The 19844-nt window shown below is 42.4% G+C and overlaps 3 protein-coding genes across 3 annotated transcripts in view; 2 read left to right on the forward strand and 1 right to left on the reverse strand.

The window, feature by feature from the left end:
- The window catches only part of LOC121536629 (leucine-rich repeat flightless-interacting protein 2), a 107133-nt gene extending 100234 nt beyond the window's left edge, over window positions 1-6899 (forward strand). Inside the window, exons 14-18 of the mRNA XM_041844038.2 lie at window positions 3736-3785; window positions 4087-4204; window positions 4419-4498; window positions 4622-4726; window positions 5158-6899. Of these exons, the coding sequence (XP_041699972.1) occupies window positions 3736-3785; window positions 4087-4204; window positions 4419-4498; window positions 4622-4726; window positions 5158-5283 (479 nt within the window). The 3' untranslated portion in view covers window positions 5284-6899. The remainder of the gene's footprint in view (window positions 1-3735; window positions 3786-4086; window positions 4205-4418; window positions 4499-4621; window positions 4727-5157) is intronic.
- A 377-nt stretch (window positions 6900-7276) lies between these two features.
- tyw5 (tRNA-yW synthesizing protein 5) lies at window positions 7277-14713 on the reverse strand. Its single transcript, XM_045206405.1, is given in 6 exon segments — window positions 7277-7613; window positions 7615-7642; window positions 7853-7969; window positions 8103-8179; window positions 11363-11517; window positions 14633-14713. Coding segments are annotated over 6 exon segments (795 nt in total).
- Window positions 14714-15007: 294 nt separating this feature from the next.
- LOC121536219 (m-AAA protease-interacting protein 1, mitochondrial) lies at window positions 15008-19377 on the forward strand. The gene is made up of 5 exons (XM_041843488.2): window positions 15008-15373; window positions 15643-15714; window positions 16364-16490; window positions 17939-18089; window positions 18380-19377. Exons 1-5 carry the CDS (start codon window positions 15047-15049, stop codon window positions 18456-18458), a joined length of 756 nt encoding a protein of 251 aa, XP_041699422.1. The 5' UTR covers window positions 15008-15046; the 3' UTR covers window positions 18459-19377.
- The last annotated feature ends 467 nt before the right edge of the window (window positions 19378-19844 follow it).

The raw sequence follows: 19844 nt of genomic DNA on the forward strand, positions 1-19844 counted from the left end.
GTAACTTCTTTAAACTATGCTTATGTCCCTGTATTATTATTGTCCTTTATATTGTACTGTTATTGTCCTTTATATTGTACAATGCGTTTTCCTATGTGAAATGCACCATGAGCGTTTTCCAGATGTTTTTTGCTTAAGTGTTTTGGGAAGTTGGTCCTAAAATGGGATGGGTAATCTTACCATGCAGGCTTTTCCCCCCAAATAAGCAGTAACTCAACTGATTCAACTAAGAAAGCCTTAATTGAAAACGAGTTGTAGTAGTTGATAAGTAGAATCCATCAGGTGTGTTACTGCTTGCCTGGAACGCATTGGCCTAGAGGCGGCAGGTAGCTTAGTGGATAAGAGAGTTGTGCCAGTAACCGAAAGGTCGCTGGTTCTAATCCCCGAGTTGACTAGGTGAAAAATCTGTCGATGTGCCCTTAAGCAAGGCACTTAACCCTAATTGCTCCTGTAAGTCGCTCTGGATAAGAGCGTCTGCTAAATGACGTAAATGTAAATGTAAGGGTACTGTTATGATGAGTTTCTCTGGCATCAAGTAATTCAGTATGCAAGAAGATACTTAAACACTTACATGGAGAGTTGATGCAAAGTATTTAATATTGTTGCCCCTCGTTATCTGAATGCCTTACATAGAATACCTCTCAGTTTATATAATGCTTTCCGAGCTAATTCCATCCAACATTTGCCAACCATTATTGAATGTCACTCCTCACCACAATAGTATCACCCTATATGGTATCGTGTTGCACCCTAGTCAGGATATTCCATCACGTACTCCTTCTAAGATTAGCACCAGTGGCCCCCCCAGCTATCTTGGCACACATACCTTCTGGCACCCACCAGTGACAGAAATAAATACATGGAATGTCCTCATCCTCCAAATCCTATGCAGCTCACAATATCCAATATTAACTAATCCTGTATAAAGACGTAATATCAGGTACATTGCCCATACTCTTGTATAAATCTACAGCACCTATATAATGTATTAATATAATATTGATTGATTGATTTGAATGCATCTATTCAAGGCACGATGTTACATCGAAATGCATGATAAAGCATCTATATATTGTGCAATTACCAAGAGAAACAAATACTGTAGCAATTGATTGCACATCATTTATTGTAATAAATAATTCATCTTCACAATGTCAAAAGGTTACCCAGAACTAAAAAATATTTACTAGCTTGGTGGTGTAGGTAGGAAAAGGCGTTTAATTAAGAAAAAAACTAACAGATGGGATTGTTTCAAGTCTCTCATGCCATAAAATTGGCTGGAAAATCCTCCTTGTTTCAAGTCAATTCCATTTAGGCTATATCAGGTGAAATCCAAGCCCTGGGCTATTATGTGCAAACTGTAGAATTGCCTCGGAAAGTATTCAGACCCCTTGACTTTTTCCACAGTTAGTTACATAACAGCGTTATTCAAAAAAAAAATGTTTCACATCTACGAGGAATGTCATCATCGAATATTGTAAGAGCTTTCATTGTCCAATCGACATACAATACCCCATAATGACAAAGCAAAAACTGATTTTTAGAAATGTTTGAAAATGTATTAAGAATTAACTAAAATCACATTTACATAAGTATTCAGACCCTTTACTCAGTACTTTGTTGAAGCACCTTTGGCAGCGATTACAGCCTCGAGTCTTCTTGAGTATGACGCCACAAGCTTGGCACACCTATATTTGGAGAGTGTCTCCCATTCTTCTCTGCAGATCCTCTCAAGCACTGTCAGGTTGGATGGGGCGCGTCGCTGCACAGCTATTTTCAGGTCTCTCCAGAGATGTTAGATCAGGTTCAAGTCCGGGCTCTGGCTGGGCCACTCAAGGACATTCAGAGACTTGTCCAGAAGCCACTCCTGTCTTGTCTTGGCTGTGTGCTTAGGGTCGTTGTCCTGTTGGAAGGTGAACCTTCGCCCCAGTCTGAGATCCTGAGCGCTCTGGAGCAGGTTTTCATCAAGGATCTGTATTTTGCTCAATTCATCTTTCCCTCGATCATGACTAGTCTCCCAGTCCCTGCCGCTGAAAAAAATGGTGCCAGGTGTTCTACAGTCGTGACGTTTGGCATTCAGGCCAAAGAGTTCAATCTTGGTTTCATCAGACCAGAGAATCTTGTTTCTCATGGTCTGAGAGTCTTTAGGTGCCTTTTGGCAAACTCCAAGCGGGCTGTCATGTGCCTTTTACTGAGGAATGGCTTCTGTCTGGCCACTACCATAAAGGCCTGATTGTTGGAGTGCTGCAGAGATGGTTGTCCTTCTGGAAGGTTCTCCCATCTCCACAGAGGAACTCTGGAGCTCTGTCAGAGTGACCATCGGGTTCTTGGTCACCTCCTTGACCAAGGCTCTTCTCCCCCGATTGCTCAGTTTGGCCGGGCGGCCAGCTCTAGGAAGAGTCTTGGTGGTTCCAAACTTCTTCCATTTCAGAATGATGGAGGCCACTGTATTCTTGGGGACCTTCAATGCTGCAGACATTTTTTGTTACCTTTCCCCAGATCTGTGCCTCGACACAATCCTGTCTCGGAGCTCTACGGACAATTCCTTCGACCTCATGGCTTGGTTTTTGCTCTGACATGCACTGTCAACTGTGGGACCTTATACACAGGTGTTTGCCTTTCCAAATCATGTCCAATCAATAGAATTTACCACACGTGGACTCCAAACAAGTTGTAGTAACATTTCAAGGATGATCAATAGAAACAGGATGCACCTGAGCTCAATTTAGAGTCTCATAGCAAAGGGTCTGAATACTTATGTAAATAAGGTATTTCTGTTTGTTATTTTCCATAAATTTGCTTACATATCTAAAAACCTGTTTTCGCTTTGTCATTATGGGTTATTGTTTGTCGATTTTGATGAGGGCAAAAAAATTAGTTAATCCATTTTAGAATAAGTCTGTAACGTAACAAAATGTGGGAAAAGTCAAGTGGTCTGAAACTTTCCGAATGCACTGTATGCCATGTGTGCTGAATTCATATAATGATATGACAGCTAGACAAAATGTACAGAGTGTAAGAATATGACTCCCTTGTTAATCTCTGGTCTAAATGTTTCTTCATGTGCACTTTTTGTAAGGAAATACCTTGACCCTTTTCCTTAATGAATAAAGTAAGTCATTACCAGCTTTGAGAAAGAAACTGTAGTACTTATGCATTATTGTATAATACTACTTATGTAGTGGTGTCTGCCTGTCAGTAGAAGTCTCATTGACGCACAAACAAATCTCTTAGGTTCATCTTCCCTCATCCATTCGCTGTTTAGCATAATAATGCCCTAGAGGTTGAGTGTCCTCCTCTCCACAGTTTCTGCATGCTAACCATAGCCCCACCCCTCACCTATCCTCTCCCAATGGACACCTGCTCCATTGCATGCATAAAGGGACTCTAAACTCCTCCCACTCTGACTCAGCCCCTCCCTGTCCATGTACTTGGCTCCTCCCAACCCTGGTATGTCAACATTGGTTTTACATTGGTTTTACAAGTTGTTCTTATGATTGTTCTTGCATGAGCGTAATGAAATTGTGTAATAATTGGGTTATAGATGCTTACTCATAAAGTTATACAGATAATGGTGAGAAGTTCTGTGAGACTTTGAATGTGTATTTAATGTACATTTAATGTGAGACTGTTACTGTACTGTAAGCAGTTGTCCAATCTTGTTGCAAACATTCTCTGTAGTACTGAAGTGAAGCAGATCAGCACTAAATCTCCATCTGCCTGTGTTTCTTTCAGAGATCCGCCTGAGGAAGCTGGTTGACGAGCGGGAGAACTTGATAGGACAGGTGAGGAAGGACATCCATCCATAGTATGTCTGGGTCACCTATTACGTTAGCTGAACTCCCCAACTGAATTGTCTACGTTTGTGTTGCTGCTATTTCTTGTTGTTTTTATACGGCTGCACTGAGCTGCAGCTAAATTGTGTAGAGATTAACTGACGTTAAATCATGCTGGGTTGAAATGATAAGCCGATAAACCGAGGTGGCATGGGTGGCTGGACTAAATTGTGAAGTCACTGTACAATGTGAAGTCACGCACTTACATACAGATGTTTTAACTATGTTCTGAATGTGGTCCTCCCTATAGGTGAAGAAACTGAAGGCCCAAGTAGAGCAAAAGAAACCGAGGAACGGGACTGAGGGCCCCAGCCCCGAGGGCGAGTTACTGGAGAACGGCACAGACCCGCACATACAAGACCTGCAGAGTAAGATCCACAGCTCAATGCAGGCTTTTTGGTTCCTTGGCATCTGACACACACCTGAAATATTATAACATTGTGTTGTGACCTATGAAATTAATTACTAAAGACACAAATTAATATGTTAGTCCTAACAATGTTATTTCAATAGGATTCAAATGCAGTATCTACTGCATTGGCACTTCAGATCTTGTTTTATTTCCCCCCCACACATTTGCAGGAGATGCTAGCAGGCAACTTAGTGACCTGAAGTACAAACTTGTCAAATCGGAGCAGGAGGTGACCGCTTTGGAACAGAATGTAAGTGTACTGTCATTAACCTGGTTGATTGCAGAGCGATAATCATCACAGATACAGTTACTATTAATTTGACTCGTTATTGGCTGAGATTCTCATGTACTCTATCCAATCACCAATCTGCAGGTTACCAGGCTCGAGGTTCAGGTGACCCGCTACAAGAGTGTGTCAGAGAACGCTGAGAAAGTGGAGGACGAGTTGAAGGCTGAGAAACGCAAGCTGCAGAGAGAGGTATGGCCCCCAGCTGTCAGTCATGTGGCTTGAATCAAGCTCCTATGCAGAGACCAGATGTCAGGGGCCTGCAATCTTTAGAACATTGCTTCTGATGATAGAGTTTAAATGTATAGAATTACATGTGGAAGAGAATAGAATGGAATAGTTTCCCCCTCCTTTCCCGGAATTGTGCACTAATAGACTTCCCTGTATGGATTTAAAAGGAATGGACTAATGCTTTGAAATCTTAGGGGTAGTGAACAAGTGCACACTTTTGGGAGAAGGGGGAGTAAGGGAATTGGGCTATAATGTACATAATTTCTTGTATTTTGTAATACAAAAACATTGGAACAGTAAGTTACTAATTCATTGTTGATATTGAATAAGAGCGTCTCTGATTAAAGTTGAATGATTGATCTTTGTTCTGTCTGTTCCTTCCTTGATGGCAGTTGCGGTCAGCGCTGGACAAGATAGACGAACTTGAGTCGAACAACAGCCACCTCTCCAAGCGGCTTGATAAGATGAAGGCCAATCGTACCACGGCACGACTCCCTAACGATGACCTGCCAGCATAACTCTGCCCCTATCCTGTCTGTCCACCAATGGCTGCCCACGTAGGAGGGAGTGTCCCGCCTTGCATTGGGCTCTCCTCTCCATCTGCTTCGCAATCTTATGAAAATAACCTTGAGAAATTTGAGTTATCCTAATCGCTGAAGCACACAACACAGAACACAAAAATGCGCAATGTGCCATTTTCTTCATGTATTTTTCTTTGTTTTTGTTTGTTTTTCCAATGATGAGAATTCTTCATAGTTATATATGACACAGTAAATGACACCCAGAAAGCCCCTACCAAGCACTACTTGGCGGGGAAAGTGGTAGTCTGTGTGCCTCACTTCCTGCTACCAGGGGGTGGCGCTGCTCTGCACCAGAGAATTGTAGGAAATGTGTGCTACAGGGGGGAGACTTGGGACTGGAGGGGGTTCTTTGGACCGCGACTGGCTGCTTGGGCTACATGACTGTCCTATCCACCCCCCATCCCCAGTGTACAGACTAATACTGAATGTCCCTCTGTCCGGAACCACCTGCCGCCTCACTCAACCCACGTTTACTAAACAGAGAGGACATGGCCTGAAGTCTTAGTGGACTGAACTGAACTGGGTTAACATGGTGTGCTGTGTATGTGAGAGCATGTCTTTTTTATACACACCCAACCCACTCTTATACCCTGCATTTCTCTCTCATCTGTGTCCTAAAGCCAAAGTATGAGCACATTTTACCGTGGTTGGGTGTGTATGTTTGTTACCTGTTGTGTCTCTTACGTCCAAGGGCTTGTGTAGTCGATAGGCCATGGAAGGTTGTGTGTGCATCCCACCTTCCCAGGCTACACTGTCTCTATTACCACAATCAATATAATCATTGTCACACGAACAGAATGTATTTACCTGCCCATGTGATTTCACCCGTTTTCTACTTCAGATGTATTAAGTGTTTTTTGTTGACAGATTTGTCTTTGAATGTACCCGGGTCATGTTCATTAGGCACCAAACAGAATAAATTGTCAAACAGGGAGGGACTACCTGAAATTGTCCAATAAGATACGCTCATTTTCGTTTTCCGTTGCCATTTTGCTACAGTGTGCCCTAATGAACAGAACACAGTTGTTAGGTCCTAAATAGCTTGAATAAACGAATGAACCAATCCACTACAGCCACAGCTTTGAGTGAGGCTCAGAGCAGCCAATGACATGAAGCCTGCGTATCCCCCCCTCCAATCTGGTAGAGCCCCATTGAAGTTTGTCTCAGGGTAGATCTCAATTGCATACGCCTTGCGTCCTCTCCCCTCAAAACCCATTGGATGAGAAAGCCAGAGGTCCCTCCCCTCTGACCTCCTCCAATGGGTTTTAAGAAGGAGGCGAGGAGTATGCAATTGAGATTCTCCCTCAGTCTCAAGCAATATGTAGAAAGTCACTGGTTGGCCTGCCACCTCACATACTCTTGCTTGTTGAGACATGCTAGTGCTGATGATGCTTATGGTGATGAAATGACTTCACAAATGGGGAAGGGAATGTTGGTAGGAGACCCCCTCAAACACACACACTCTGGAGAGAACCTGCTTCACTGTTTACAAAGCTTTAAAATGTTTGTAAGGAGACTTAAGGAATTGCAATAAAATGTCCAACCATACTGTACCGGCAGCTGTGTTTAAGTAATTTACCTCCAATAGATGAGTGATTGCTGTGCCCACTTTCAATTAATTTTTTCTACAAGTACAAGGATCAAATTCTTCCCATATTCAATGACATTCAACATGAAGGAAAATATAATTTATGATAAGCTGGCTCACTTAAACACACATTCACAGACGCTTCTTTAATCTAAGGTCCATGGTGCCTCCAATTAATATTTTAAAGCTACTCATGTGGCAGTCATGTGAGCCTACGATTTGGAAAGAAGTGTGAATTTCATGTTTCAGTTGTGTACTCCAAGGCAGTGTCCAGAAACAACCCCTACCGCCTACCCCTTATGTACCTATTAAATCCTGTCAGACGTATTAATACACTAGTGTCTAGGGGGTAGAGATTGTTTCTGTACACGGACTGAGTTTCAGAGGAGCATCCTCAGCCGGATGAGCTAGTGGGCTGCAGGGAAACGTAGTCTCCGACTTGCCCCGTGCCACCCTAGCGGGCAGGGAGGAGTATGCAAGGCTCTGGATGCATAGAACCATGCGGCAGACGTAGAAGTCCTGATAGTCCGGCTGCAGTTTGTTCAGAATGTGTAGTGCCCTCTCCAGTGCCTGAAAGGCCCGAGCGGCTGCCACAGGGTCCTTATTACCATAGGGTTCTTTCTTGTCATAACTTTCTGCAGGCAGGTGGCGCCAGAAAATGTTGAGACCCACGCCAAACTAACGTCAGGGTGTTATGGAACCACAGGGCTGAAAGAGAGGGAGGATATTGAACTGTGCACACGGATTTACTACAGTGTGTAGCTAAATACATTTACAGTGTAGATTCAGGCAATTACACTTGTTACCCAGGAAATTTCAATTCCATACTATTTTTTATTGGGCCAAATTTAATTTAATTTAATTTGTTTTGACTCGAGTGTAATCATCACTTAATTTAATCATCCAGTCTTCCAATACCGGGGATGAAGAGCAAGTCTCCAGGTTCCAGCATACACTCGTACCGCCGAGCCTTCACAAACTCCGGGAACCGCCCCAGGTCTGGAGAGTCTATGTCCAGAACCTCAGATTTGTCACCTGATACAAAGTTAGATGTGAAAGTAAATAGACAGGTATACATGTAGACATTTTTCTGTAGTTACTGTGGAAGTATTTTTTTGTTTTAATCCTGACACAAGGAGCTAGAATCTCCCCCCCCCAGAGGTCTCACCTGACAGGTAGAGGTGCAATGCATCCTGGGGGCTGTAGAGTACCACAGGCTTCCTCCCTGTCACCTGGGTGGGACAAGATGGCGGAGTGAGCGGTCACATTAAACTGAGCTCCTGAACTTTAAATTGAATTCAAGCCCTAATTTGAGTTTGACGACGAACACAGTTAAAATTACGTTTCTTACTGTATTTTTTTTCTTCTTTCTATTAGTTTGTTGGTTTACCGAACATCACTTTTCCACTTTGTTATACTTCAAGCAAGTTCAGCCAAGACTAGCTAGCAAGAAATCAGCGTTAGCTAGCTAGCTAGTAACATCAGCTGAGATGGAAGCTAGCAAAAATGTAGAGGGAGCTGTCGTAACTGAGGTGGATACTGTCAACTATATGGAAGATTTTTACACTCCCCCAGAAGTAACGGTACCGAGGTCGGAGGAATTCGTCTTCTGTACAGGTGTCCAAATAACCCCTTCGAAACCCCCCCAACCTGAAGAGACTACTTTGGAAGTATGCTTGGGGTCATTGTCCATTTGGAAGACACATTGGCGACCAAGCTTTAACTTCCTGACTGATGTCTTGAGATGTTGCTTCAATATATCCACATAATTTTCCTTCCTCATGATGCCATCTATTTTGTGAAGTGCACCAGTCCCTCCTGCAGCAAAGCACCCCCACAGCATGATGCTGCCACCCCCGTGCTTCACGGTTGGGATGGTGTTCTTTAGCTTGCAAGCGACCCCATTTTTTCCTCCAAATATAACGATGGTCATTATGGCCAAACAGTTCTATTTTTGTTTCATCAGACCAGAGGACATTTCTCCAAAAAGTATGATCTTTGTCCCCATGTGCAGTTGCAAACCGTAGTCTGGATTTTTTTATGGCGGTTTTGGAGCAGTAGCTTCTTCCTTGCTGAGCGGCCTTTCAGGTTATGTCGATATAAGACTTGTTTTACTGTGGATATACAGTGGGGAAAAAAAGTATTTAGTCAGCCACCAATTGTGCAAGTTCTCCCACTTAAAAAGATGAGAGAGGCCTGTAATTTTCATCATAGGTACACGTCAACTATGACAGACAAAATGAGAAATAAAATTCCAGAAAATCACATAGTAGGATTTTTAATGAATTTATTTGCAAATTATGGTGGAAAATAAGTATTTGGTCAATAACAAAAGTTTCTCAATACTTTGTTATATACCCTTTGTTGGCAATGACACAGGTCAAACGTTTTCTGTAAGTCTTCCAAGGTTTTCACACACTGTTGCTGGTATTTTGGCCCATTCCTCCATGCAGATCTCCTCTAGAGCAGTGATGTTTTGGGGCTGTCGCTGGGCAACACGGACTTTCAACTCCCTCCAAAGATTTTCTATGGGGTTGAGATCTGGAGACTGGCTAGGCCACTCCAGGACCTTGAAATGCTTCTTACGAAGCCACTCCTTCGTTGCCCGGGCGGTGTGTTTGGGATCATTGTCATGCTGAAAGACCCAGCCACGTTTCATCTTCAATGCCCTTGCTGATGGAAGGAGGTTTTCACTCCAAATCTCACGATACATGGCCCCATTCATTCTTTCCTTTACACGGATCCGTCGTCCTGGTCCCTTTGCAGAAAAACAGCCCCAAAGCATGATGTTTCCACCCCCATGCTTCACAGTAGGTATGGTGCAACTCAGCATTCTTTGTCCTCCAATCACGACGAGTTGAGTTTTTACCTAAAAGTTCTATTTTGGTTTCATCTGACCATATGACATTCTCCCAATCCTCTTCTGGATCATCCAAATGCACTCTAGCAAACTTCAGACGGGCCTGGACATGTACTGGCTTAAGCAGGGGGACACGTCTTGCACTGCAGGATTTGAGTCCCTGGCGGCGTAGTGTGTTACTGATGGTAGGCTTTGTTACTTTGGTCCCAGCTCTCTGCAGGTCATTCACTAGGTCCCCCCGTGTGGTTCTGGGATTTTTGCTCACCATTCTTGTGATCATTTTGACCCCACGGGGTGAGAACTTGCGTGGAGCCCCAGATCGAGGGAGATTATCAGTGGTCTTGTATGTCTTCCATTTCCTAATAATTGCTCCCACAGTTGATTTCTTCAAACCAAGCTGCTTACCTATTGCAGATTCAGTCTTCCCAGCCTGGTGCAGGTCTACAATTTTGTTTCTGGTGTCCTTTGACAGCTCTTTTGTCTTGGCCATAGTGGAGTTTGGAGTGTGACTGTTTGAGGTTGTGGACAGGTGTCTTTTATACTGATAACAAGTTCAAACAGGTGCCATTAATACAGGTAACGAGTGGAGGACAGAGGAGCCTCTTAAAGAAGAAGTTACAGGTCTGTGAGAGCCAGAAATCTTGCTTGTTTGTAGGTGACCAAATACATATTTTCCACCATCATTTGCAAATAAATTCATAAAAAATCCTACAATGTGATTTTCTGGAAAAAAAATTCTCAATTTGTCTGTCATAGTTGACGTGTACCTACGATGAAAATTACAGGCCTCTCTCATATTTTTAAGTGGGAGAAATTGCACAATTGGTGGCTGACTAAATACTTTTTTTCCCCACTGTAGATACTTTTATACCTGTTTCCTCCAGCATCTTCACAAGGTCCTTTGCTGCTGTTCTGGGATTGATTTGCACTTTTCGCACCAAAGTACGTTCATCTCTAGGAGACAGAACGCGTCTCCTTCCTGAGCGGTATGATCCCATGGTGTTTATACTTGCGTACTATTGTTTGTACAGATGAACATGGTACCTTCAGGCGTTTGGAAATTGCTCCCAAGGATGAACAAGACTTGTGGAGGTCTACCATTTTTTTTCTGAGGTCTTGGCTGATTTCTTTTGATTTTCCCATGATGTCAAGCAAAGAGGCACTGAGTTTGAAGGTAGGCCTTGACATACATCCACAGGTACACCTCCAATTGACTCAAATCATGTCAATTAGCCTATCAGAAGCTTCTAAAGCCATGACATCATTTTCTGGAATTTTCCAAGCTGTTTAAAGGCACAGTCAACTTAGTGTATGTAAACTTCTGACCCACTGGAATTGTGATACAGTGAATTATAAGTGAAATAATCTGTAGGTAAACAATTGTTGGAAAAATTACTTGTGTCATGCACAAAGTAGATGTCCTAACCGACTTGCCAAAACTATAGTTTGTTAACAAGAAATTTGTGGAGTGGTTGAAAAACGAGTTTTAATGACTCCAACCTAAGTGTATGTAAACTTCCGACTTCAACTGTAGATGAAATGCCAGAATTAGCACTTGAAGGGCTCACCTGTAAACAACGTTTTTGTGTAGGAAGTTCACCTGTGGGACAGTGGATACATGAACATTCACTTCACAATAACTACCTTTCTGCCTAAGGTACTCCACTGTCCACTTGTCCAGGCATGGTCCAAGACCTACATCTCTCAGCACCACTGGTCTTCGCTGCATGAAAGAAAACCAGACCAAGCTAGATCAAATGGACAATGCAGATATGCATTCATCTAGCCCGGGTGGTGAGGGTAGGCATCAACACCTCCGCCGCACTGATACGCAACACAGGAGCCCCCCAGAGGTGTATGCTCAGCCCCCTCCTGTACTCCCTGTTCTCCCATGAATGTGTGGCCAGAGCCCTGGCGGAGTAGTGCCAGGAAAACAACCTCTCCCTCAACATCAAGAAAACGAAGGAGCTGATTGTGGACAACAAGAGACAGAAGAGGGAGCACAAACTTCTACAGAGGCACCTTTGAGAGCATTCTGTCGGTCTGCATCACCGCCTGGTAAGGCACCTGCACTGCCTTCAACTGCATGGCTCTCCAGATGGTGGTGCGGTCCGCCCAACGCATCATCGGGGGTCTGGTGCGGTCCGCCCAATGCCTGCACTCCAGGACATTTACAGCACTCGGTGTCAAAGGAAGGCCAAGAAGATCACTAAGGACCTCAGTCACCTGAGCCACGGACTGTTTACTCGGCTACCGTCTGGCAGACGGAGACAGTACAGGTGCATCAGTGACAAGACGAGACAAAAAAATAGCTTATATTACCAGGCCATCAGGCTGTTGAACAGCCATCACTAGCCGTCTACCAGGTGATACACACTTACTCACACAAAACACACACCTCATACTCACAAACACACACACAGACAACACTGCTGTACCATGTCATAGAGACATTGAACCAATGGCCACTTCCCATTTTACACTGAGTATTTAAATAGGTACTGTATTCCCGATTTACAGGTAATTCTAATATTACTACTAATGTACTTTGTATTTAGTTACACTGTTTATACACACCGCATATTTACAGTGCATTCGGAAAGTATTCAGACCCTTTCTCTTTTTCCACATTTTGTTACCTTACAGCCTTATTCAATTGTTTTTTTCCCCTCATCAATCTACACACAACACCCCATAATGACAAAGCGAAAACAGGTTTTTAGATGTTTTTTGCCAAATGTATTAAAACTTTTAAACAGAAATACTTTATTTACATAAGTATTCAGACCCTTTGCTATGAGACTCGAAATTGAGCTCAGGTGCATCCTGTTTCCATTGATCATCCATGAGATGTTTCTACAACTTGATTGGAGTTCACCTGTGGTAAATTCAATTGATTGGACATGATTTGGAAAGGCACACACCTGTCTATATAAGGTCCCACAGTTGACAGTGCATGTCAGAGAAAGAAATAAGCCATGAGGTGTCCGTAGAGCTCCGAGACAGGATTGTGTCAAGGCATAGATCTGGGGAACGTTTTTTTCTGCAGCATTGAAGGTCCCCAATAACACAGTGGCCTCCATAATTTTTAAATGGAAGAAGTTTGGAACCACCAAGACTCTTCCTAAAGCTGGCCGTCCGGCCAAACTGAGCAATCGGGGGAGAAGGGCCTTGTTCAGGGACGTGACCAAGAACCCGATGGTCACTCTGACAGAGCTCCAGAGTTCCTCTGTGGAGATGGGAGAACCTTCCAGAAGGACAACCATCTCTGCAGCACTCCACCAATCGGGCCTTTATGGTAGTGGCCAGACGTGCCATTTACTGAGGAATGGCTTCCATGACAGCCCGCTTGGAGTTTGCCAAAAGGCACCTAAAGGACTCTCAGACCATGAAAAACAAGATTCTCTGGTCTGATGAAACCAAGATTGAACTCTTTGGCCTGAATGCCAGGCGTGACCATCCCTATGGTGAAGCATGGTGGTGGCAGCATCATGCTGTGTGGATGTTTTTCAGCGGCAAGGACTGATAGACTAGTCAGGATTGAGGGAAGGATGAATGGAGCAAAATACAGAGAGCTCCTTGATGAAAACTTGCTCCAGAGCGCTCAAGACCTCAGACTGGGGCGAAGGTTCACCTTCCAACAGGACAACGACCCTAAGCACACAGCCAAGACCAGACAGGAGTGGCTTCGAGACACGTCTCTGAATGTCCTTGAGTGGCCCAGCCAGAGCCCGGACTTGAACCCGATCTAACATCTCTGGAGAGACCTGAAAATATCTGTGCAACGACGCTCCCCATCCAACCTGACAGAGCTTGATAGGATCTGCAGAGAAAAATGGGCGAAACTCCCCAAATACATGTGTGCCTGTAATTTAATCAATTTTAGAATAAGGCTGTAACGTAACAAAATGTGGAAAAAGTCAAGGGGTCTGAATACTTTCCAAATGCACTGTATATACTGGATTCTTGACATAGCTCACTCTAATATAGCCCAATAATGGACTAAATGAGCCTAATGTTGCTCCTTATATTTAAAAGCCAAACACTCCATCTAAATGTGAATCGATTCTCAATTGCAGTAAGGTTCTAGAAACATACAGTCAATTCCTCTACTTTCATAACACATCAAACAGCAAAATACACACTTACTGTACAGTGTACACTGTTTGAAGGCGTCCGTCTTCCATTTACACACAGGTGTTCGGAGATGCATATAGCTAATTAGCACAGGTAGTCCACTCTGTCTTCCCTAAACAAACTCAACATGGAGATATGGTGGTGTGGGAAAACTAACCCTATAAAGTGTATAAATGTAACCTTTTTTTAAATATTTTTATATTAGTATTATTTGTCACTGATATGAAAGATAAGGTCCTTATGCTTTACCGCAAGCAATGCGTGTTAATGTTCAGACCGAGTGTTGGGGCTCTCTCTTAACAAAACTCCCCCTAACTCTTCATCCAATGACTTTTGTGTGTAATGCAATGGAACAGAATCATGATCAAGGGCTAACTTTAATATATGTATGTACTGCTGTACATATCATTCTTAGTATATATTGTGTACATGTTTCCTTTGTACATACACATAGATTGCATTTTGATTACTGTTTCTGTGCCATTTGAGTTAATTGGATTTGCGCAGAAGTTCTTGATTTCAAGTTTTTTTTATTGTACTTTTTGTAGATTTTAATTATTTGTGTACTTGTTTGACATTTTACTGCATTGTTAGGAGATAGTAGCATAAGCATTTCGCTATAACATCTACTAAACCGTGTATGCGACCAATAAACTTTGATTTGATTTAGCAAGATTTTTTATTTCCCAGAGATGTCTTACAATTGGATAAATGTCTCGTGGAAAATTGTCTTTATCCAGTCCTGTAAAGACAGGGACTGAAACTTTCTCCTGGTGTTCCATTACTTAATTTTATAGACGTGAACTCGACAGTGTATATTATGCTGGAAGTTCTATATGCGAGCATGTATCAGTGTCACACTATTTACCTTCCGCAAAAATGGAACCATAGTAGCTATCAGTGGGTGAATTTTCTGTTGTTTATTTTCTTTAAAAATACAAAGATAAAAAAACATGCATGTTCATATCAAATATCTTAAGTAAAGTACAAATTAAGTAATGTATGAATTATATCTCAAACATTCATGCTTTTCGATTTTATCGTCAGAGATTTTATAGTAACCAAGTAATGTGTACCCATGTTTGCTATCGGATGATGCAGACTGAAGGACCGAGATGCTGTTGGAGGAGAAGATGGCGCTGCCCGTGTTAAGAGGTTGCTACTGTAGCAGGCCGCCTTCAGTACTGAGTCGTTTCTTGAAACCTGTGCAGCCCCAGTCCAACAAGACTACTCGCCTGGTTCCAACTTTGTCCGTTGGTGTTGTGTCCACAGTCCGACCTTACAGCTCTGATCGAGGTGGAGGTAAACAAAACCAGAAAGTGGTTGTGGTTGGCATCCCCAACCCTTTCATATGGTTCCGAACCCGAATATACTACTTTTTGATTCGGGTCTATTTTGACAAGGAATTCAAAATCGAAGAATTCACAGAGGGATCGAAACAGGTAGGCTACAATCCGTGGAATGAGTGCTCTAGCTAGTGGAAGCTAGTTAGACCAGAAATACTTCATTTCTTAAAGTAAGCCTGGCTAGACACATCCTATCTAGCCAAGAGAAACAACGTGGGCGTTACTGCAAGCCAAGTTTTGTGCACAATCCAGTTCTTGTTAAAAAAAATATCCCCTTCTAATCATGAACAGTTAAACTTTTTCCTTAGTGCATCTTACGTAATTCTTACGTTGTGTTATAGCTCAAATATCATATGTTGTTGCAGGCATTCTCCCATGTTTCAAGACTGTTGTCAGGGAGTCGATTTGAGTCTCTTGAAGGTCTGGTAGCTAAAGACGTGAGTATTATATTCTTAGACATTTTTGCACAAATCATTTCAGTGTAGCATTGATAGGGGAGCTGCTAGTGGGTTGGGGGTGGCAGCTAGCCCTAGCAGTTTAGAACATTTTAACCGAAAGTTTGCTGGTTCAAATCCTCGAGCCGACTAGGTGAAAATTATGTTGATGTGCCCTTGAGCAAGACACTTAACCCTAATTGCTTCTGTAAGTCGCTCTGGATAAGAGCGTCTGCTAAATTAGGGGTTCCCAAACTTTTTCACTCAGGCCCCCCTTCCAGCATTGGGGAACATCCCGCGCCCCCCACGTCTATTTCTATGGGCACAACCACTGTTCATGACACAAACTGTTCACACCCCTCTTGTTAGTTTTTTTTGTTGCAGTTTTAAAGCGAATTTTCTTGCAATTCTATACATTTTGCCATGTCTAATGTGTATTTATGTGATATATGAGTGACTCAAACATTACAACATATTCTATGGGCTAAAAAACCTAGCTAAAAAATGTTAGCTGACATGAGCTAGTTGATCTAGACATTTCTGGCAAGTTATAAATGGCTCTTTAAGGCAGGGTTTCCAACACTCGGTCCTGCATTATCTGCAGGCATTAGGCCCTTTCTCATATTTCCTCTCTCCATTTTCTCCCTCACAGCTGATTGCAAAACTGGAAGAGAAATGTGCTCTGCTCCCTCCCAGCCACCTACAAGCGCTTTCTGCAGATCTGGAAGACGTGATGTACACAACACCAGGGGATGTTGGCATCTATTATGATGATGATGGTAAGAGCCAGGTTATGTCTACACAGCAAAAAACAACAACACACTAAACCACATACTCCTTTACCATGACTGATCATTTCTGATGTCAACAGTCAGTAATATGTTCTAACTAAATGTGGGTGGATTCCAATAAAATGATGTATTTCCTTCTGTATTGACTTTGATTGCATATCTGTAAGGCTTGAATAGGTGATTGGATTAGTAAGCACTGTGCCATTTCATTTCAGATTGGCAAATGGGAGCTCACCAAGGGAAGGGAATGAGTTATCACAGTAGTCTCATTCACCAGAGCCTGTATGCCTGGTGTGCAATAAATTAATTTGCCATAAGCACTGAATGACCTGGCATAGGTGTTTTTAGGGCTGGCACTATTACTGTATAACCGTGTAACTGACGTTTATGGATGAAGACTGTCATGGAAATAAAATAACCGTAAAAAAAAAAAAAAGGAACGAACAGCTGATCGAAGACAGCCAGCATTCGTGCGGTTGAGTCTGTTTCTGCGGTAACGTACTATTTACAACATGATGAAACTTTGTTACTCCTTGCTGAAACAAGCAACGCCCCCCTCCCTGCAGCAGCACACATAGCAATAGAATGGATACTAAACGAGTTAAATGTCTTACCTGTGATTTAAATGTTTTCCACACACATATAGCTACTGTACGTGTAGCCTACTTGGACTCCGGGACCCCACAATTTCCCACTCTCCCATGCTGAATAGCCTGAAGCCACAGGGCTCTTCTTGCAGGCCCTATTTCCCTAAGTGGGAGCATTCCAAACCATAGGTCGCAATTTTGACCTGGGTATTGAACAACACAGTAGCTTTTCGGCATGTTTTGTTATTTCTGTATAACAAAAAACACTGGGGATCAATGGGAAAGACATTTTGTTTTCTCCCATTTGTGGGCGTGGTCGAAGGGAATTTGTTATTATTACGTGAATATCGACAGAGTATTGCTGCCTGGTATTGTGATGCAATAATTTCCATGGTAATGTAAATGTTAATTCAAATTAAGTTAACATGGCTCATGCAATGGAATGTATTTTTTGTAAGGTCAGTTGAGTTGAATCAACAAATCACAGCGCATATTGATGGGTACACTTCCTGCTTTTATCTTCAACCTAGCTTTTACTTCTTGATTTTACTTCCTGCTTTGCTCCTATGGGAACACTTGCAATAGCCGCCAGTTCACCCATTATGCCATCATTGACTTGAATGAGGACACCCGTTCTATTCATTCTATTTCTATTGCCGCACATGCAGTAAGGAAAGGAGGAGAGGAGAAAATGAGCGTATACATTTTTTATAAGCTATTCAAACAGTTATAACAGTGACCGCTTTCATTTGGCTGACCAATAACCGTCATCCAAAATGTCATGACTGTCACAGCCCTACTGTAGGCATTTTGTTGTTGTTCCAAGAACATTTCTCTCTATTCTTTCAGGGCGGAAGTTTGTCAGTATTCTGATGCGGTATTGGTATCTAACAAGTGCCCGGTTGCCTGAGGAATCATTGGAGGGAACACGCATCTTTCAGGTGGCCATAGGTGGTGAGGGTGCGCCGGAGACTAAGAGACTGCTCACAGCCAACTATGAGTGAGTTTTTTGTTGTTGTTGTTAAAGTACAATGTGTCACAGTTGATTTAATGGTCTGCAGTTGGAAGTGGCTGTGATAAAGCAATTCATACTAAGTATCTCTCTGACAAATAGAAAGCACTAAGTCTGCAAACAGTCTCTCTGGGATGAGCCCACTCTTAGATCCTATATCTGTTTCCAAGGAACAACCACCTGTAGTAACCTCATTTGCATGACTGTCAAATGTCTCACGTGCTTAATGTTTAGACTTCCTGTTTAACAACCCTTTTATCCATCATGGCTGTTTGCAGATTCCAAAGGGAGTTTACTAAGGGTGTGCCGCCGGACTGGACCATCACCAGGATAGAGCACTCCAAGCTGCTGGATTAAACTGGGATTGAATGGAGATTATAGGGGGAGATGGAGAGCGGTAGAGAGTCAGAGAATGGAAGACCATAGTTCCTCCTGACCCTACAAGAATATCCCCCCCAACTGCTAAAATTCTGAGATGCCCCTCAGGAGCAAAATGCCTCTCAAACTCAAGACCAGAAAAGACATGGGGAATATTTGGTGCAAACTTTCTATCTGCCAGAAGTTACATACTATCCACTGTAGAAAAAGAACAAAAGTCAAACATTTCTGTTCGTAGCTGTACTATTGTACGGAAGTCTGTGCAAGACCAGGTTGCTGAGTTTTTCACCCTTGTCTCAGGCAGCACTGCAATCAGTGGTCAAAACTAGGCTTTGTCAGTTCTGCCTCTAAGGCCTGAGATTCATTATTTTGTTTAATGGGGAGGGTAGACAAGTGGCATACAGACAAAACTGAATGAGCTCCGTATTGAGATTCTGTAGTCAGTCTTCGATCTGCTGCTGTCCACGCTTTGGTATGTTGAAGTAGAGCGTCCACACAGACTAAAGAAAATGTCACACTTTATGATTCAGATATAACCTCCTTGTACTCCTGCATTCACACACTCAATAGTTATGTAGAGAGGATGAAATCCAACAATGCCATAAAATTACTACAGCTACTGTTTCCATTTCTTGAGATGTGCTCTGTCACCAGAATAGTCCATCATCTGAAAATAAGTGATAACCAATTACTATTGGTCACTGAAAGTAGATATGTGTTATTTTGTACAGTGGGTACTCTTCTGTGTGCACATGACTAGTAGTGATGCGATTTCGTTCCCACTGACACACATGAAAAGTGTGTGTGTGTCTGTAGAAAACTGCTCACTCAGTCCATTGTGCAATGGTCTTTGGCAGTCACACATTCTTATAAATCAATAAACATTTGTTGCAATGTGTTTTGTGCTTTCCCTCCCAAAAAATCTATACTGAAGTTTGGTAAACATGCAACATACATGCTAATATTATATACATCAAGATAATATGGTTTACATATGCTTCAAATCAAATAAAACCACATTTTATTGGTCACATACACATATTTAGCAGATGTTATTGCGGGTGTAGCGAAGTGTTTGTGTTCCTATCTCCAACAGTGCAGTAGTATCTAACAATTCACAACAATACACATCTCAAAGTAAAGTAATGGAATTAAGAAATATATAAATATTAGAACGAGCAATGTCGGAGTGGCATTGACTAGAATACAGTATATACATATGAAATGAGTAAAACAGTATAAACATTTTATTTATTTAACTAGGCATGTCAGTTAAGAACAAATTCTTATTTACAATGACGGCCTCCTATGGGGATGGAGGCTGGAATAAATAAAAAATATATAGGGCAAAACACACATCACGAC

The sequence above is a fragment of the Coregonus clupeaformis genome, chromosome 23 (assembly GCF_020615455.1).
Source record: "Coregonus clupeaformis isolate EN_2021a chromosome 23, ASM2061545v1, whole genome shotgun sequence".
NCBI classification, from domain to species: domain Eukaryota; kingdom Metazoa; phylum Chordata; class Actinopteri; order Salmoniformes; family Salmonidae; genus Coregonus; species Coregonus clupeaformis.